The sequence below is a fragment of the Schistocerca serialis genome, chromosome 6 (assembly GCF_023864345.2).
Source record: "Schistocerca serialis cubense isolate TAMUIC-IGC-003099 chromosome 6, iqSchSeri2.2, whole genome shotgun sequence".
NCBI lineage: Eukaryota > Metazoa > Arthropoda > Insecta > Orthoptera > Acrididae > Schistocerca > Schistocerca serialis.
Window position 1 is genome coordinate 105,453,661 of NC_064643.1, and position 17,689 is coordinate 105,471,349.

The window sequence follows — 17,689 nt, forward strand, 5'->3', positions numbered from 1 at the left end:
AAAAGAGTAACACACTTACTTGAATGCTAGTGTGTTCTGTGGGACAGAGCTTAAGGCTTTTATAGCTTTTCTGTAATTTCCTCTCAGATATTCCAGATTCCCTTTCAGAAAAGCAGTTGCCATTGTCTGAAACGTGCAAAAAAAAAAGTATTACAAAACTTTATCTAAACTACATTAAACTTTATCACCCTTACAAGAATTATTCGGAATTCTACTTTGTTTTATTCTAGAGGCTTTTTAAATTCTTCTCTTGTGGTCTGAAAATTACATAAGCAAAAAAAGAAGATTAGAACCACATTTTCTATGGTTGATGCTGGTTTTAGAAATTGAAAGCAAGTTCTTTTCACACAAAGTTGTGCTGTGAAATAAGCTGTAGTCTTTTCAAAGGAACTGTAATAACATTGACCACAGGACATTTAAGTTAAGCATGGAAAAGTTAGATCTGAATGACCAATCTGAGATTTGAGCACAGCTCCATCCACATTACAATGTTTATTTCCTTCTTCTAGGCTATCTCTAGTAGACTCTGACTGAACCACTTATTTCATCTGGAGTACATTTCAATTTATTTTTTCCACCCTGTTTTGTTTCCTAAAACTAAAATTAGTATGTCTTATTACACAATACGTTAAGTAACTCCACGCGTCAGAAGTATATCCATTAAAATTTTGTTCTGGGATTTTCTTAAAAGTCAGAAATGGTAACAGATCTAAAGATTAATTGAACACTGATCATAATAATCATTCACAGCCAATTACATTACAAAGACTAGTGTTAATGTAATTTTGACGACTACACAAAAATATGTAGCAGTCTACAGTATAAATATTTTCATAATGCTCACCCTTCCTCCAGATGTAACTAAGTTCTTAATTTCCCTTTTGCATGCTTTCAAAGTGTGAGTGAGAAGGAAACAACGAGCTCTGTACTGTAATAATTTCAAATGGAATGCATCTGTAGCTGCATCAACTGAAACAGTCTGTAAAGTGTAGAATTTTATTATAAGTTATCTAATTATGTAACATTTCAGTAAGAGCAAATGTTTATGTTAATAACACTTGAGTCTTTATAGAAAAGAGCAAAAGAGGAGATATATTTCATAGTCAACTTACAAATCTGGCTGACAACTTTTGTTCATATTATTAAAAAGGACATGCAATAAACTATGTTTAGAAAGCAACTAGAGCAGTATTAGAAAAAGAAGTGAAGCATTTACTTAACAACAATGAAAACTGGAGAGGTGGCAGAGACATAATGCAAAGAATAGCATTTCTCTGTTTTTAGTGTTTTTAACAGTCAAATATTTTTTTTTAACCCTTTGCCAAAAGAATAGAGAATCTGAAGCCTACAGATCACATGAGCTGTCTGACAAGCCAGTCACTTCTGAAATAGATATACTTTTCTAATGGTGGAGATACAGTACATGATACAGGGTACCTGTGAGCTTTTTAAAATGAGACCATCCAAATTGTTATGTGATAAACAGTCATCATCAAGCATCTCACAGTGCCTCATAATAGAGAAAATAACATTGTCATGAGAGGAGATACGTAAGAAATATTAGGCTTAACATCATGTCAACACCAAGGTCATTGCAGCTAAAGCAAAAGCTCAGATTGGCGAAAGACATCACCTGTCCTCTTTAGAGCAAGCATCCCAGCATTTGCCTTAAATAATTTAGGGAAAGTATGAAAAACTTAAATGTTGAACTATTGTCCTCTCAAATGCCACTCCATTTGGTACATAGTGAATGGCAGAAGAGTAATCTGGAGGTGCGGGAATGATTTTTGGATGCGAAGCTTTCATCCAAACAAAGGAACTATTTAAAAGTAATAAAAGCTAGCGAATGAACTAAATTTTTCAATTTGCGAATCTGTCCACCCTCCTCCAGTTGTTCCTAATTTAATGGCTCATAAGAAATTATTAATGTTCAGTTATGAGTTGCATTTCATACAATAAAACTCAGAACTTTTTTTACTTTACTGAAGACAAACCTTTTTCTCTTTGTGTTCCTTTTCTAAAGGTTTAATCTCCTTTTCAGAAGATATTACAGTGTCTGTTGAAACAAACTGGTTTTCAATGTATGCAATCAGTGTCAAAGCTTTCTCTGGCTGATATGTGCATAAGTGCAGCTCAACAACAAGAAGACACACACGATGGGCAAGACTTTCTTCTGAAAATGGTACAAAAATACAACATTGCTACAGTGAACAACATATTTTTATTCCATTATAACTAATAAATTACCTCAATAAAACATTTTAGTATGAGTAAATAACATAACAGCACAAAAAAAGTTTCCATAACTTTTTTGGAGTTGTTGGGTTTATCCTCATTCAGCATCATGAACAAATATATACTCACAGGAAACAACAAATAACACAAAAAATACCACTGAAATAATAGAACTATCACATGTAGCACTACCTCAATCGAAGCAGGGTCTTACAGCATGTTAACCACTGTCTTTCAGGAGGAATAATTCATGGACTTACCTGAAATTATTAAAAGAAACCATGGAAGTCAGGGAGCTTACATTAGGATAGGAATTCTGGTGCTCTCAAACGCAAGTCCATTATCCTAAGTAGCCTCCATCTACAGCTGCTAATGTAAACAGGATTCTATTAGCATTTCTTGAATATGGTCTATGAATACTTCTATAATGTCCCCCCCTCCCCACCCACACCCCCAAAAGAATTGTGTACCACTCTTTGTCTCAGCTAATTCAAACATGACCCAAACAGCCAAAGAACATAATTTAATTCTAAATGTCCCATTCATTATGGTTAGTTTGTTCATTTTATCACACAATTTGTAGATTTTGCAAACTTATTCAGAGCATTTTCATATCTCCTATTGCAATATGATCCTTGTATGTAGTTGTTGATATACAGCAGATACACTGAGAAGGTTGTGCATGATTCACAGATACAGACATGACCATGTATCTCATCTTCAGTATCTGAAAATATACCTTCCTTCAACTGATGCTCCTTGTGATTCACCACTGTGCATGAGCTGTCACATTTTTAAGAAGAAATTTTATTTTTTGAAACAGAGATGAGGGTAATATATAATTACTGAGGTTGTTCAACTGCAAATAAGACTATTTTCCAAAGTAAGAGCAATATCGTTTATGCGTGTGTGTGAGGCTGTAACTGTGGACTTTATCACATGCAGTTTGTTGTGTGTCACTGCCAGCTACTCGTCTTCCCATCAATGCAAGACTCTGTACCTGAACAACAAGGCAAATAGCATGCAGGGGGATGGCACACTGAACAAACTGAGGGTTGCAACATGCCTCCCTGGCTACTACATCACCATTTCATTCCCCTTAATACCCGTATGCCCTAGCACCCGACAGAAAGACACCTTGTTCCATAGCCTTTGCAAGAGGAGGAGGACATCCTGGATATCCTGGACTACTACTTCTCCTTTGTATAAGCGTTGTAGAAACTGAGGAGAACACAGGGAGTTTGAACAAAGAAGGAATTTAGCAGGTGCAGCAAATCATATCTGCTTCAGCGCCCTCAGTATCATGCATAATTTGACATGAAACACAGTGGACTCTGTAGGTAACTGACCCTTGAAGACACAATCACGGAAAACAACACAACAGCCAATGGAGACACCTGTTCAGACCCATCCATGCATACAGCTACATAATTGTGGAGCTAAATTAAAATGTTGGAAAAATCATATTAAAATCATAAGAAGGACTACAACTTCTCCTCTACTGCACTAAATCTAAAATTACTCTGGGCCTGGGTGGCAGTTGGTTACAACCCTGGATTTGGGTCTGTACTTGACCACACCAATGGATTCAAACTTGTGCTTCACATGGTTTCCGAACATCCTCATTGCTCATCAACTACTGGAAAAAAGGCGTTCCACAACAGGATGAGCAACAGTATGGTACAGAAGTGAATTTGAAGCCACAAGGATCTTATGTGCTTGATGCACCATGAGGAACTGTCACTGGATGATAAGTGGCCGTTCTACAGGCTCAGCACAGATACTTGGTACAAGACTGGTCATATAAGCACCTATAGCTGGCCTATTCCCCTCATGGCAGATAGCATCAATGATCTTCAGGTAAGGTGTCACTCATCTATGTATTGTGGGTCCACAGTCCAGCAGCGATGTCACAAAAGTGCTATAAAACTGGAGCAGACACAACCTGTTTGCTTCCCAAGACATGTAGCTAAGGCACTTTAAGATATTCAGTGCCTTCTGGGCCCTTGCCTTCAGATTCTTTAGGTGCGGTAGCCACAACAGTTCGGAATAAAAAATGAGGCTCCAAAAACCTCAGACAGCTTTTACAAGGTAGAATTGTGTCCTTCATGTGCAATCAGATACAACAAGAACAGTTAAAATGAATGCACACAAACACACAAACACACACTCACACACACACACACACACACACACACACACACACAGTTATCTGCAGGAAACGTAAAAAGGAGGAACATCAAACTGCAAAATCGACCACAAAAAAGGAGCATTGTATGAGACTCCTTACTGTAGATGTGATGTTGCCAATGGCTACGGCAACACTTCCTTGTGGGTCACTATTCTCCTGCTCAAAACTACCTGATAGCACATAAAGGAAACGAAAGAAAAATTCAGAGTAGGAATTAAAATCCATGGAGAAGAAATAAAAACTTTGAGGTTCACCAATGACATTGACAGCAAGGGACCTGGAAGAGCAGTTGAATGGAATGGACGGTGTCTAGAAGGGAGGATAAAAGATGAACATCAACAAAAGCAAAACAAGGATAATGGAATGTAGTTGAATTAAGTTTGGTGATGCTGAGGGACTTAGATTAGGAAATCAGACGCTTAAAGTAGTAAAGGAGTTCTGATATTTGGGATGCAAAATAAGTGATGACGGTAAAAGTAGGGGGGATATAAAATGTAGACTGGCAATGGCAAGAAAAGTGTTTCTGAAGAAGAGAAATTTGTTAACATCAAGTATAGATTTAAGTGTAAGGAAGTTCTTTCTGAAAGTATTTGTATTGAGTGTAGCCATGCATAGAAGTGAAACATGGACGATAAATAGTTTGGACAAGAAGAGAATAGAAGCTTTCGCAATGTGGTGCTACAGAAGAATGCTGAAGATTAGATGGTAGATCACATAACTAATGAGGAGGTATTGAATAGAATTGGAGAGGAAAGAAATTTGTGGCACAACTCAACTAGAAGAAGAGATCGGTTGGTAGGACATATTCTGAGGCATCAAGGGATCACCAATTTAGTACTGGAGAGCAGAGTGGAGGGTAAAAATCATAGAGGGAGACCAAGGGATAAATACACTGAGCAGATTCAGAACTATGTAGGTTGCAGTAGGTACTGGGAGATGAAGAAGCTTGCACAGAATAGAGTAGCATGGAGAGCTGCATCAAACTAGTCTCTGGACTGAAGACCACAACAACAGCACATAACCTAATCGGTATCCAAAAAAGCTCTTACATAAGAACAAGTGAATGAAGATGAGGAGATTGCCACAGAAGCCCTATTGGTGGAGCTGCCCTAGAATCCTGTGTCTCCAATTAGTGTTGCACACTTTACTGAGGTCAAAGAATACACCTATAAGATGGTGTTCATGTAGGAAAACTTGCTGGATAGCCATCTCTAGCAAAGCCATGCTGTTGACAGTGGATCAACATCTTCTGAATCCACACTGTGAGTGGCTAAGGAGCTGGCTGGCCTGTAATGCTCAGATCAGACAACAGGTAATGATTCACTTCACGGTCTTACAGCTTATTAAGTTGACATTTCGATAACTAGTGAGAACCACTCGGTCCTTTCTGAGCCTGAGGAGAGGTATCCCTCCATGAGTTTGGAAATTGGCCTATCTGCCATATTGAATTAAAACAGTGTGAGAGGACTTCCTTGGACACCATATTCAAGTTGCACAGAGTGCTGTAGTGGATTTGGTCATGACTGGGTACAGCATCAAGAGCCTCAGAGTGTGCTGAATCAAGCCTGCACATGGTCACTGGAACAAAAGTCGTTAGTAACTTCTGACTGAACTGAATCTGTGAGGGCCATGACACTATGTGTTTCGGTCATGACACTATGTTATTTTTAAAATCAATATTATCAGTATTTCATTAGACTGTAATACTGATTATATAAGAAGCCAATAATTGCATTTTTTTTCAAATACTGGCATTAATGTGTTACACACTGTGGTATATATTACAGCTTGTCAAACGAAAGTGTGAGTAACATCATCCACACACAGCCTACCCACTACAAACATACATTGTGCCTCACATCAACGTCAGCAAAATTGAAATTTATAGGTCACATATGCTTAGATATCCAATGAAAATACCTTATCCGAGTTGTACCTAGTTTCCACAGTAGACCATAAAATGCTTCTTTATTCCCTTCATAAAAATAAACAAACCAACAGACAACACAACACAACACAACAGTAACTACGTAATGGCTAGTATGATGTTACAGGACCTGTATTAATAATAATAATAATAATAATAATAATAATAATAATAATAATAATAATAATAATAATGATGATAATAATAGTGGGAGTGGTGAGGCACAAAGTGTGACAGCTCGATATCTTCCAATTTCTGCCAGTTCGGAAGTAAGGAGTCCAGCAATCAAGTGATGTACAAATGCCAGGCCTAAGTATAGCGCACGAATTTTTCTTTGGTTGATTTTAAATAAGAGTGCAGAAAGTGGGTCAAACAAGTATCGCTATGAAGAGAAGTGGTGCAGAGGAAGCATGTTTTGTAACAAGTGTCAATCCTCAATGTGGATAGTTAGCTTTCTTTTCTAAGACGGAGTTACAGGTAACACTCGTGATGCACTGAAAACTGGTTCGACATTCTTAAAAAAAATGTTCTTAGAAATAAACAGCAACACAATTGTCTCACTGAATTATACTTGGTTTAATAAAGCACCTATACAAACGAAATATAATTTGTTTTCTGTCATTTTAAACATGAAAGTGTTCAGAGAAAATTCTTTTTCATTCTAAAGCAATGTTGATAGTGGGGGAGGGGGGGGGGGGGGGTTACTTGCTGATATCGGGTTGCATTCAGGGATAATGGTCTCAGAAAGGCTGGGAAACACTGTAATAGAAGATATAGCCACAGAGCACAGGGGCATCAGTAGGTAGCATCAAAATGTGTTTCTTGTAAATGCGACCACATGGGTTGTCCCTGTGTTAGGAGTTTCAGTTCCTCCAAACGTATTGTGAACTCACTGGTGTTCTACTGTAATACGGGAGCCATTTACTGTAGGGGAGAGGGTGGGGAGAGGATTTGCACTATGACACTGTCCCAGATTGAGCCTCAGTCATGCAGGGAGATGGTTGCCCCAGGCAGACTTCATATTCCATTCACTCTGAAAACAAATCATGTGAAGTGTCAGACAGAATGATGTCTACATGGTCTAACAGTTTAGAACCTGTCTTCTTTTGTATTTGATGCTTCCCATTTGCTTTCTTCACCAAAGAAGGTATAGCAGGAATGTCTGCAGCAGTGGGGTGTCAGTGCTGATCTATTTACTGGTGCCTCCCATTTAAGGTGCCGGAGGCTCCCAGATGTCAGCAACTGTGGCCTTTTCTGATGTTATGGGTGGATCTATGAGCTCTGGAAGAACAGCACGTTTAGGAGAGCACTGGCAAATGCAAGTAATACCACCAACACTGGCAACCTCCATTTTCATAGTAGAATTGACTTTTGGAACAAGCTTTTTTAAGACCTGTAGTGAAAGAAATGGATAAGGGAAGCTCCATGGTTCTATAGATTTTCCTTTTATTGCCTCACCATATGGGATAAGTTTTGTTGTTTTCAGCTCCTATATCTTCTTTTCTTCAAGAATGACACTGCAGTCTGTACTCCAGATAGTGTGATTCCCAGAGTAATTTACACACTTCAGAGGAGATGAACAACCAACTCATTCAGGAGCAGCCTTATCACATTTGTCACAAGTGGCTTCTGCCTTATATCCAAACATGTTGTTCCCAATGCGTTTAAAAGATCTCACTGGGTTCAGGACATAATGCCTCACATATGAAAAAAGGGAACCTGCTTTGACATGCTCTGGAAGTATCATGCTATTGAAAATAAGGATAAAGGAGTCTGTTTTAACCAGCTCACCATTCCCCCCATTTCATTATATTTTGCACATCAATGATACCTTCCTGGGTCCACTCAACTTTCAGTTTGTCTTTGAGAATATCTATCAGATCCCTACATGATGCAACACCTTTGCTGTAGTTCAAGAAGTTGTGTAGCTCAGTATTGAGTGTATTTTCCCTGAGGCAGGTAGCTTCCTGGAGGTCCATTACTTATTGGGAACTAGAAGTTCCAAACAACAGTGTCCCATCGTACAAATGGTTGACATACATTAAAGTGCCAGCAGTGCCCTCTAAACCCTTTAGAATGTAGAAAGGCAGGACTTTCTTAAAGTTGCCATCTTTCCCTTCAACTATTAAAAACACATTCTGACAAGCAGCATGCATTCTGTAACTGTAAACTGAAGTACTCTGAACAATCCCAGGGTCAGGAGGATTGGCAACACAAGCCATCCTCTTAGATTTTGTGTTGGTACCCACCAAAGGTACACCCCTTCTGCTGGGAGTTGAAAGAGTAGAGTTTGAGGGTTTCATCTCAGTCCCATAAACAGCTAGGAAAATAAGGATCCAACTAGACAGAGCCCCATGTGCCTGGTAAGATTTATACAACTGAGTTGCGCCTGTTTCCTCAGAGGTTGCCTGCTAACAACTGTTTCACGTCAACAGCCAAAAGGCTCTTTGATGCACAGCACATATTGAGACTGAGGGTTTTGTTTGTGGAGGTGTTGACCACCCTTGTGATCTGTGTAACTAAGTCAAAATCTCCAGTCCTCGTGAGACACAATGTTCCACCGCTGCGCATAGTGGTCACTGGAGTGTGTCCAGAGATTACAGAGGACTAGTGGCACTACTGCACATAGTGGTCACTGGAGCGTGTCCAGAGATTACACTTACAGAGGACTACTGGCACTTACCAGCCTCCAGCTCAGAAAACCTGGGTTCGCTGAGCCCATATCCAGAAAACAAATGCTGAGCTCCCTGAGATGCTTGCAATTTAGCACAACCCTGGGAGGCACATGTGGCTTACTGAATGCCACAGATGTGGTGAGCGGTACTTCCCCAATGCAGTATCGTTGTTTTAACAACTACTGGCCAAATCTTATGCTATGGGGTACCTTCACACCTGCCACATGATGATACAGCTTCTGGAAGTCAAAAAATTCTCCACATGGTTATAGCTTTACACACGTCAAAAGTTTATGAAAGCAATTAAGTTTTACATTCCACTGAAACAAAATGTTTCAGAAACAACTCAAACTTTTTATAGAGCTTATGGTTTGCCTACATTGTCTCAATTTACATGTTTCTGCTAGCATTAAGTCTAAAGATAGAAAAGAGAACCATAACCTATAAAGATCATCCTTAATAAGATCATCATCAATCCTGCATATGCAACTGTGCATGAGGACTCACATGTGACTATTAGTGAAATTGAAAATAAATCAATGTGGAAAGTTTATGTAATTTTAAGGTAGTGAACATGTTACAAGTGTGAGCTCCTTATATACTCAGATGCTGACTCCTACTCAGAAAGAGAGCTCGTGTGATTCCAGATTGAATATTTCTTTTTGCAGCAGCCTGGCCCTGGTTTGAAACTTCCTTGTAGACTAAAACTGTGTTGAACCAAGACTCAGACCTATAACCTCAGTTAATTTAGTTAGTAAGAGTATTCTCTGTGAAACACAAGGATATTGACTCAAGTTATGGTCCAGCACAACATTTTAATTTACCCAGATCTTTCAAAACAGTACACACTCAACTGCAGAATGAAAGATTCATTCTGGAAACAGGCCATAGGCTGTAGCTAAGGCATTCACAGGGTGTCCAGCAAAGGAATCCCTGCTTTCAAAATCAAGGTGTCCAGCAAAGGAATCCCTGTCTTCAAAATTAAATATCTTGAAAACTAAGATCGACAGATAAGTGCAACAAATGGTATGTTAATTGTGAAAGCTTTAAGAATTTTATGCAGAAGTTTTGAAATAGCTCATAAAGCTGCCAACAGATGGTGCTGTAATTACAATATGTAGTGCCTATAAATAGTGCACTGCAGCTCAGAGTGACCAGTTGCACCATTGAAATGTAAAAGGAGGTTCGTGGACTGGAGGAAGAGGTTCGAAATCACATATTCCATTGAACAATGTGTTTTTATGGCACAGGAAAACCAGAGGTTAGAACACAACCATATGGCAACAAGGCACAGTTTTCAAACACCATTTAATGTTCCAAAAGGGTCCACTGCAAAAGGTATTTGCAATTCTTCACCAAATTCCAATGGACATGCAGCATGGCTGATGATCTAACAGGCAATATTGGCCCCAGTCAAACTGTAGTTATTCCTGAAAGTGTCACGACAGTTTTTGGATTTGTTCAACAAAATCCAAGGAAACTGGTGGTGGTGGTGGTGGTGGTGGTGGTTAGTGTTTAACGTCCCGTCGACAACGAGGTCATTAGAGACGGAGTGCAAGCTTGGGTTAGGGAAGGATTGGGAAGGAAATCGGCCGTGCCCTTTCAAAGGAACCATCTCGGCATTCGCCTGAAACGATTTAGGGAAATCACGGAAAACCTAAATCAGGATGGCCGGAGACGGGACTGAACCGTCGTCCTCTCGAATGCGAGTCCAGTGTGCTAACCACTGCGCCACCTCACTCGGTAGGAAACTGGTCTGAAGAGTTACAGCAGAGACTGTTTGAAGCATTCCAGAATGCAGAAAATACTGAGACACATCCTACATATGTTTCCATTCAAAAATCCCAAGTCACCAGACCATAACCATAAACCTGTGTGACAGAGGGCTAACTTTGTGAAGCAGATTATCACAATGATTGATAATGAAGGATTTGATGCTGGCTTCATCTGCGTGTTTGAAGCACACTTCCACCTAAATGGAGACATGAATAAACAAAACTGATGATTTCAGAGTTCCAAAAAATCCCCATTTGTGCGAAGCAAAACCACTGTAGTCTCCCGAAGTTACCATTTAGGGTGTGATATGCATTAGATGCATTACTGGTCCTTTCTTCATGTGATTAATGATGCAAGAATATTATGTTGCAATTTTGGAACAATTCATTGCCAGACAGATAGTGATGGAGGAGTGACCAGGCACTGAGTGGTTCATCCAAGACAGAGCCAGTTCAAATATCACCATACAGATGTTCCACTTTCTTGGTGAATACTTTGGGAACAGAGTCACTAAACTGGAGTATTGCAAATCCACATGGGCAGTGATGGAGTGGCTTCCATATTTTCCTGATCTGACTCACTGTTACTACTTTCTGTGAGGCACATGGAAAGACGCTGTCTACCGGAACCATCCCACTACGCTGGACTAGCTTACATCAACGATCTGTGTGGCATTTGAATCCATTTCCATTGAGTCACTGCAGGATGTGGCAGCAAATTTCATTGTTACTTGCACCACCTTTCTACTACAAGTGGTGGACATTTCAGAATGACTGATATGAGTCCAAAGGCTGGGAGGGGGGAGGGAGGGAGGGGGGAGGGAGGGAGGGGGACAGATAGAGAGAGAGAGAGAGAGAGAGAGAGAGAGAGAGAGAGAGAGAGAGAGTTGAATGGAGGGCATGCACTTTAGAAATGCTGGTAGCTGCAAAAGAGGAGCTGAATCACAGGAAGTCTATATGACAAGTTGTGAGGGAGCATAAAATAAGTGGAGCTGACCACATACACTGTTTTAAAAAGGTATGCAGAAATTTCAAGTATAGTTTTATTAATATTACTTTTCAACTGTGGAGACTGTTGCCTATGTAAAAACAAGCAAAAATTAACCCATTAGCTGCCTTGGTCGTCACCTAGTGGTAACATATAAGGGGCATTCAAAAAGAAACGAGCTGGAGGCATAATTACAGAAACCAGCATCTGTATGTTAGAAGTACTGACCCTGGCTGTTGAGACACTTGTCCCACTGTGACACAAGGTGGTGAATGGCTGTCTCATAAAATTCCCGGGGTGGTGATTTTATCGCTTGGCGAAGGGTAGTCAAGGTTTGCGAGTAATGCTGGGCGTTCACTGTTGTCCCGTGTTGCAGAAATTCCTCGAGAATGGGTCGATGCAGTTTCCGACAATGAAGATATTAATGATGATATTATCAATGATGATCAACCAGCAGATGTTCCTGGATGTATTAAAATTCATTGTGTGACAGTAACGGATGAGTCCCCTCTGGTGGACATGCTGTACCATTGACAAGTACAAGTAGAAACGATGGGTTGATGATTGGCGGCTAGCTCTAAATGTAGAAAAAAATGTAAGGTGATGCAAATGAGTAGGAAAAATAATCCCATAATATTTGAATACAGCTTTAGTTGTGTGCTGTTTGACACAGTCACACTGTTAAATATTCAGATGTAACACTGCAAAGAGACATGAAACGGAACAAGCTTGTAAGGACTGCAGTAGGGGAAGCGAATGGTCGACTTCAGTTTATCGGGGGAATTTTTGAAAAGTGTGGTTCATTTGTAAAGGAGACCCCAGACAGGACACTACTGCGACCCAGTCTGAAGTGCTGCTCCTGTGTTTGGGATCCCCACTAGGTTGGATTAAAGCAAGACATCATAGTAATGCAGAGATGGGCTACTAGATTTGTTACCTGTCAATTCGGTCAACATCCGAGTATTATGGTGATGTTTTGGGAACTCAAATGGGAATGCTAGGAGGGAAGGCAGTGTTCTTTTCAAGGAACAATATTGAGAAAATGTACAGAATTGGCATCTGAAACAGACTGCAGAAAAATTCTAACTACCACCAACATACATTTCATGTAAGGACCATGAACAGAGGTTTGAATGGAGGCACATAGAAAATCATTTTCCCCTCACTCTATTTGGAGGTGGAACAGGAAAGGAAATGAATAGTAGTGGTACAAGACGTCCTACATCACGCACTATGTGGTGGCTTGCTGAGTTTGGACGTAGATGTAGATGCAGCCCCACAGGCTGCTAAAAAGAGAAAATTTTCTTTGAATTTAAAGTGGGAGCGAAAACAACCCAATTACTTGACAGTGCACACAAATTTTGATGCTGCAGAGACAAGGAGAAACGATCTCATTAGCAAAATCCACAGTAAATGCCTGGTAGACTGTTTTGAGAAGCTGTTCAATGACACAACTGTCTCACATATTATCTGTCAGACGGCAACATCTGCATTTACACATATATGTTCTGCAAACCAAAGTCCTTAGCAGAGGGTACATCCCATTGTACCAATTTAGGGTTTTCCCTGTTCCATTCCCATATGGATCACGTGAGAAACGATTGCTTAAAAGCTACTGTGAAAGCTGTAATTACTCTGATCTTGTCATTGCAATCCCTATGGAAGTGGTACATATTGTGTTGTAACATATTCCTAGATTCATCAGTTAAAGTTGGTTTTAAGAAACTTTGGATGGTTTCTGAGTGTCTGTCAATTCAGTTCTTTCAGCATGTTCATGACACCCTCCCATGGATCACACAAATCTGTATCCATTGGTCCCCAAACCTACTTTGTATCCCTTCAATATACCCTGTTACTCTTTTTTTTTATGGGTCCCACGCACTTGAGCAATATTCTAAGATGGGTTGTATGAGTGTTTTATATGTCATCTCCTTTGTAGACTGATTGGATTTCCATAGTATTCTACAAATGAATTAAAGTCTGCCATCTGCTTTACCAACAACTGAGACTGTGTGAAAAATTTCATTTCATACCCCAACAAAATGTTACACCCCAATATTTGTAGGAGTTGGTTGATTCAAGCTGTGACTCACTGATATTATAGACAAAGGATAATACATCTTTTGGTTCCATGAAGTGTACTATTTGATGTTCCGAAGATTTAAAACAAGCTCCAAATCTTTGCACAACTTTGAAATCTCATTATACATACATGAAACGTATTCAAAGTTGCGCATATGGTCAATGATCAGCTGTATAATGGAATGATGACAATGAAAATTTATACTGGACTCAAACCCAGATTTTCTGCTTATCGTGAGTGGTCAGGGACCGATGACCGTAGCAGTCTGGTCCCTTTAATCCCACAAACCAACCAACCGTGAGTGGTCGCCTTACCGTTAGGTTATCTGACCATGATCTACCCAAACTTCCACATGTTGTCAACCATGTGTCATTCCATTATACAGCTGACTGTTGTCCATATTCGCAACTGTGAATACACTTCCTGTATTTCATAATGGCTGCAGTCGCAGCAGTGCCTGTTCTTTCCTCCACACAGGCATGTCTGAAGGAATATGACACTTGTTAGGAACAACGCAGGCACTTAGACTACCTTATTCATTATATATAACTGCATTATCTGCAAAAAATCTGAGATTATGATTAACACTGTGTGCAACGTCTAATACACAACATGAACAGTAAGTGTCTCAACACAGTTCCTTGATGCACACAGGAAGTTACCTCTACATCCATCAATGACTCTCCATCCGAGATAAGTTGCCGCATCCAGCCCACCAAAAGAATCCTCAATCCAGTCACAAACTCGCTTGTCACCCAACACAACTGTACTTTTGATACTAAGCACTGATACGGCACTGAGTCAAATGTTTTTTGGAAATCTGCCCGACTGCCTTCATACATAACTAACTCAGCTGCAAATATTTCAATGTTGAATCTGACAGGAATTCCATTCGGCACTGGATTTTGACTCAGTTTTAAACATTTCAGGTGTTTCTCAATGCCACTGACACTAACATCTATTTTACCCTCCTTTTCAGTAGTATGGGAATTAAATTCGGGCAACAGCCCTGGGTTTTCCTTTGTAAATGATCATTTGAAAATGGAGTTAAGCATTTCAGGTTTCGCTTCACTATCCTCAGTTTCAGCATCTGTATCACTCGCAAGTGACTGGACAGTAACTCTGATGCCGCTATCAACCTTTACTTACGACTACAACTGCTTTTGGTTTTGTGAAAGATCATTACACAATATTCTGCCATGTTAGTCACTGAAAGATTGACGCATTATTCTCTTGACAACCGTACATGTTTCGATCCACATCTATAGCCCTCTGTGCTTTGTTTAACACCTAGCATGCAGTAGTACTCTATTCTTTAGAAGTTCCCCCCCCCCCAGTGACTGCATACCATGGAGGTTCCCTCCTATCATGAACTCTTCTACTGGGTACATATCTATACAGCTGATGGCCAATTATTTTTTTACACTTGAGTCATAGTAGTCATAGTTGCAGGGGCAACAGTCTGGACGATTGACTGATCTGGCCTTGTAACACTAACCAAAACGGCCTCGCTGTGCTGGTACTGCAAACGGCTGAAAGCAAGGGGAAACTACATCCGTAATATTTCCTGAGGTCATGCAGCTTTACTGTATGGTTAAATGATGATGGCGTCCTCTTGGGTAAAATATTCCGGAGGTAAAATAGTCCCCCATTCGGATATCCGGGCAGGGACTACTCAAGAGGACGTTGTTATCAGGAGAAAGAAAACTGGCGTTCTATGGATCTGAGCATGGAATGTCAGATCCCTTAATCGGACAGGTAGGTTAGAAAATTTAAAAAGGGAAATGGATAGGTTGAAGTTAGATATAATGGGAACTAGTGAAGTTCAGTGGCAGGAAGAACAAGAATTTTTGTCGGGTGAATACAGAGTTATAAATACAAAATCAAATAAGGGTAATTCAGGAGTAGGTTAAATAATTAATAAAAAAATAGGAGTGCAGGTAAGCTACTACAAACAGCATAGTGAACGTATTAATGTGGCCAAGATAGACATGAAGACCACACCTACTACAGTAGTACAAGTTTATACGCTGACTAGTTCTGCAGATGACAAGAAATTGATGAAATGTATGATGAGACACAAGAAATTATTCAGATAGTGAAGGGAGACGAAAATTTAATAGTCATGGGTGAATGGAATTCGATAGTAGGAAAAGGAAGAGAAGGAAATGTAGTAAGTGAGTATGGAATAGGAGTAAGGAATGAAAGAGGAAGCCACCTGGTAGAATTTTGCACAGAGCATAACTTAATCACAGCTAACACCTGGTTCAAGAATCATGAAAGAAGGTTGTATACATGGAAGAAGCCTGGAGATACTGGTAGATTTCAGACAGATGATATAATGGTACGACAGAGATTTAGGAACCAGGTTTTAAATTGTAAGACATTTCCAGGGGCAGATGTGGACTCTGACAACAATCTATTGGTTATGAATGGTAGATTAAAACTGAAGAAATTGCAAAAAGGTGGGAATTTAAGGAGATGGGACCAGGATAAACTGACTAAACTAGAGGTTGTAGAGAGTTTCAGGGAGAGCATTAGGGAACGACTGACAAGAATGGGAGAAAGAAATACAGTAGAAGAAGAATGGCTAGCTTTGAGAGATGAAATAGTGAAGTCAACAGAGGATCAAGTAGGTAAAAAGACAAGGACTAATAGAAATACTAGGGTAACAGAAGAGATATTGAATTTAATTGATGAAAGGAGAAAATACAAAAATGCAGTGAATGAAGCAGGCAAATAGGAATACAAAAGTCTCAAAAATGAGATCGACATGAAGTGCAAAATGGCTAAACAGGGATGGCTAGAGGACAAATGTAAGGAAGTAAATGCGTATATCACTAGGAGTATGATAGATACTGCCTACAAGAAATTAAAGAGACCTTTGGAGAAAAGATTACCACTTTTATGAATATCAAGAGCTCAGATGGAAACCCAGTTCTAAGCAAAGAAGGGAAAGCAGAATAGTGGAAGGAGTATATAGAGTGTCTATACAAGGGAGATGTACTTGAGGACAATATTATGGAAATGGAAGAGGATGTAGATGAAGATGAAATGGGATATATGATACCGCGTGAAGAGTTTGACAGACCACTGAAAGACGTGAGTCGAAACAAGGCCCCGGGAGTAGACAACATTTCATTAGAACTACTGACAGCCTTGGGAGAGCCAGCCCTGACAAAGCTCTACCATCTGTGCTCAAGATGTATGAGGCAGGTGAAATACCCTCAGAGTTCAAGAAGAATATAATAATTCCAATCCCAAAGTAAGCAGGTGTTGATAGATGTAAAAATTACTGAACTACCACTTTAATAAGTCACAGCTGCAAAATACTAACATGAATTCTTTACAGATGAATGGAAAAACTGGTAGAAGCCGACCTCGGGGAAGATCAGTTTGGATTCCATAGTAATATTGGAACACGTAAGGCAATACTGACCCTATGACTTAACTTAGAAAATAGATTAAGGAAAGGCAAACCTATGTTTCTAGCATTTGTAAACTTAGAGAAAGCTTTTGACAATGTTGACTGGAATACTTTCTTTCAAATTCTGAAGGTGGCAGGGGTAAAATACAGGGAGCGGAAGGCTATTTACAATTTGTACAGAAACCAGATGGCAGTTATAAGAGCCGAGGGACATGAAAGAGAAGCAGTGGTTGGGAAGGCAGTGAGACAGGGTTGTAGCCTATCCCCAATGTTATTCAATCTTTATATTGAGCAAGCAGTAAAGGAAACAAAAGAAAAATTCGGAGTAGGTATTAAAATCCATGGAGAAGAAATAAAAACTTTGAGGTTCACCAATGACATTGTAATT

General features: G+C 39.7%; 1 protein-coding gene across 1 annotated transcript in view; it reads right to left on the bottom strand.

The window, feature by feature from the left end:
• The window catches only part of LOC126484135 (CCR4-NOT transcription complex subunit 10-B), a 150,791-nt gene that overhangs the window by 109,823 nt on the left and 23,279 nt on the right, over window positions 1-17,689 (bottom strand). Inside the window, exons 3-5 of the mRNA XM_050107515.1 lie at window positions 1,995-2,173; window positions 845-979; window positions 20-126 (exon numbers count right to left, since the gene is read on the bottom strand). Coding sequence (XP_049963472.1) covers window positions 20-126; window positions 845-979; window positions 1,995-2,173 — 421 coding nt within the window. The remainder of the gene's footprint in view (window positions 1-19; window positions 127-844; window positions 980-1,994; window positions 2,174-17,689) is intronic.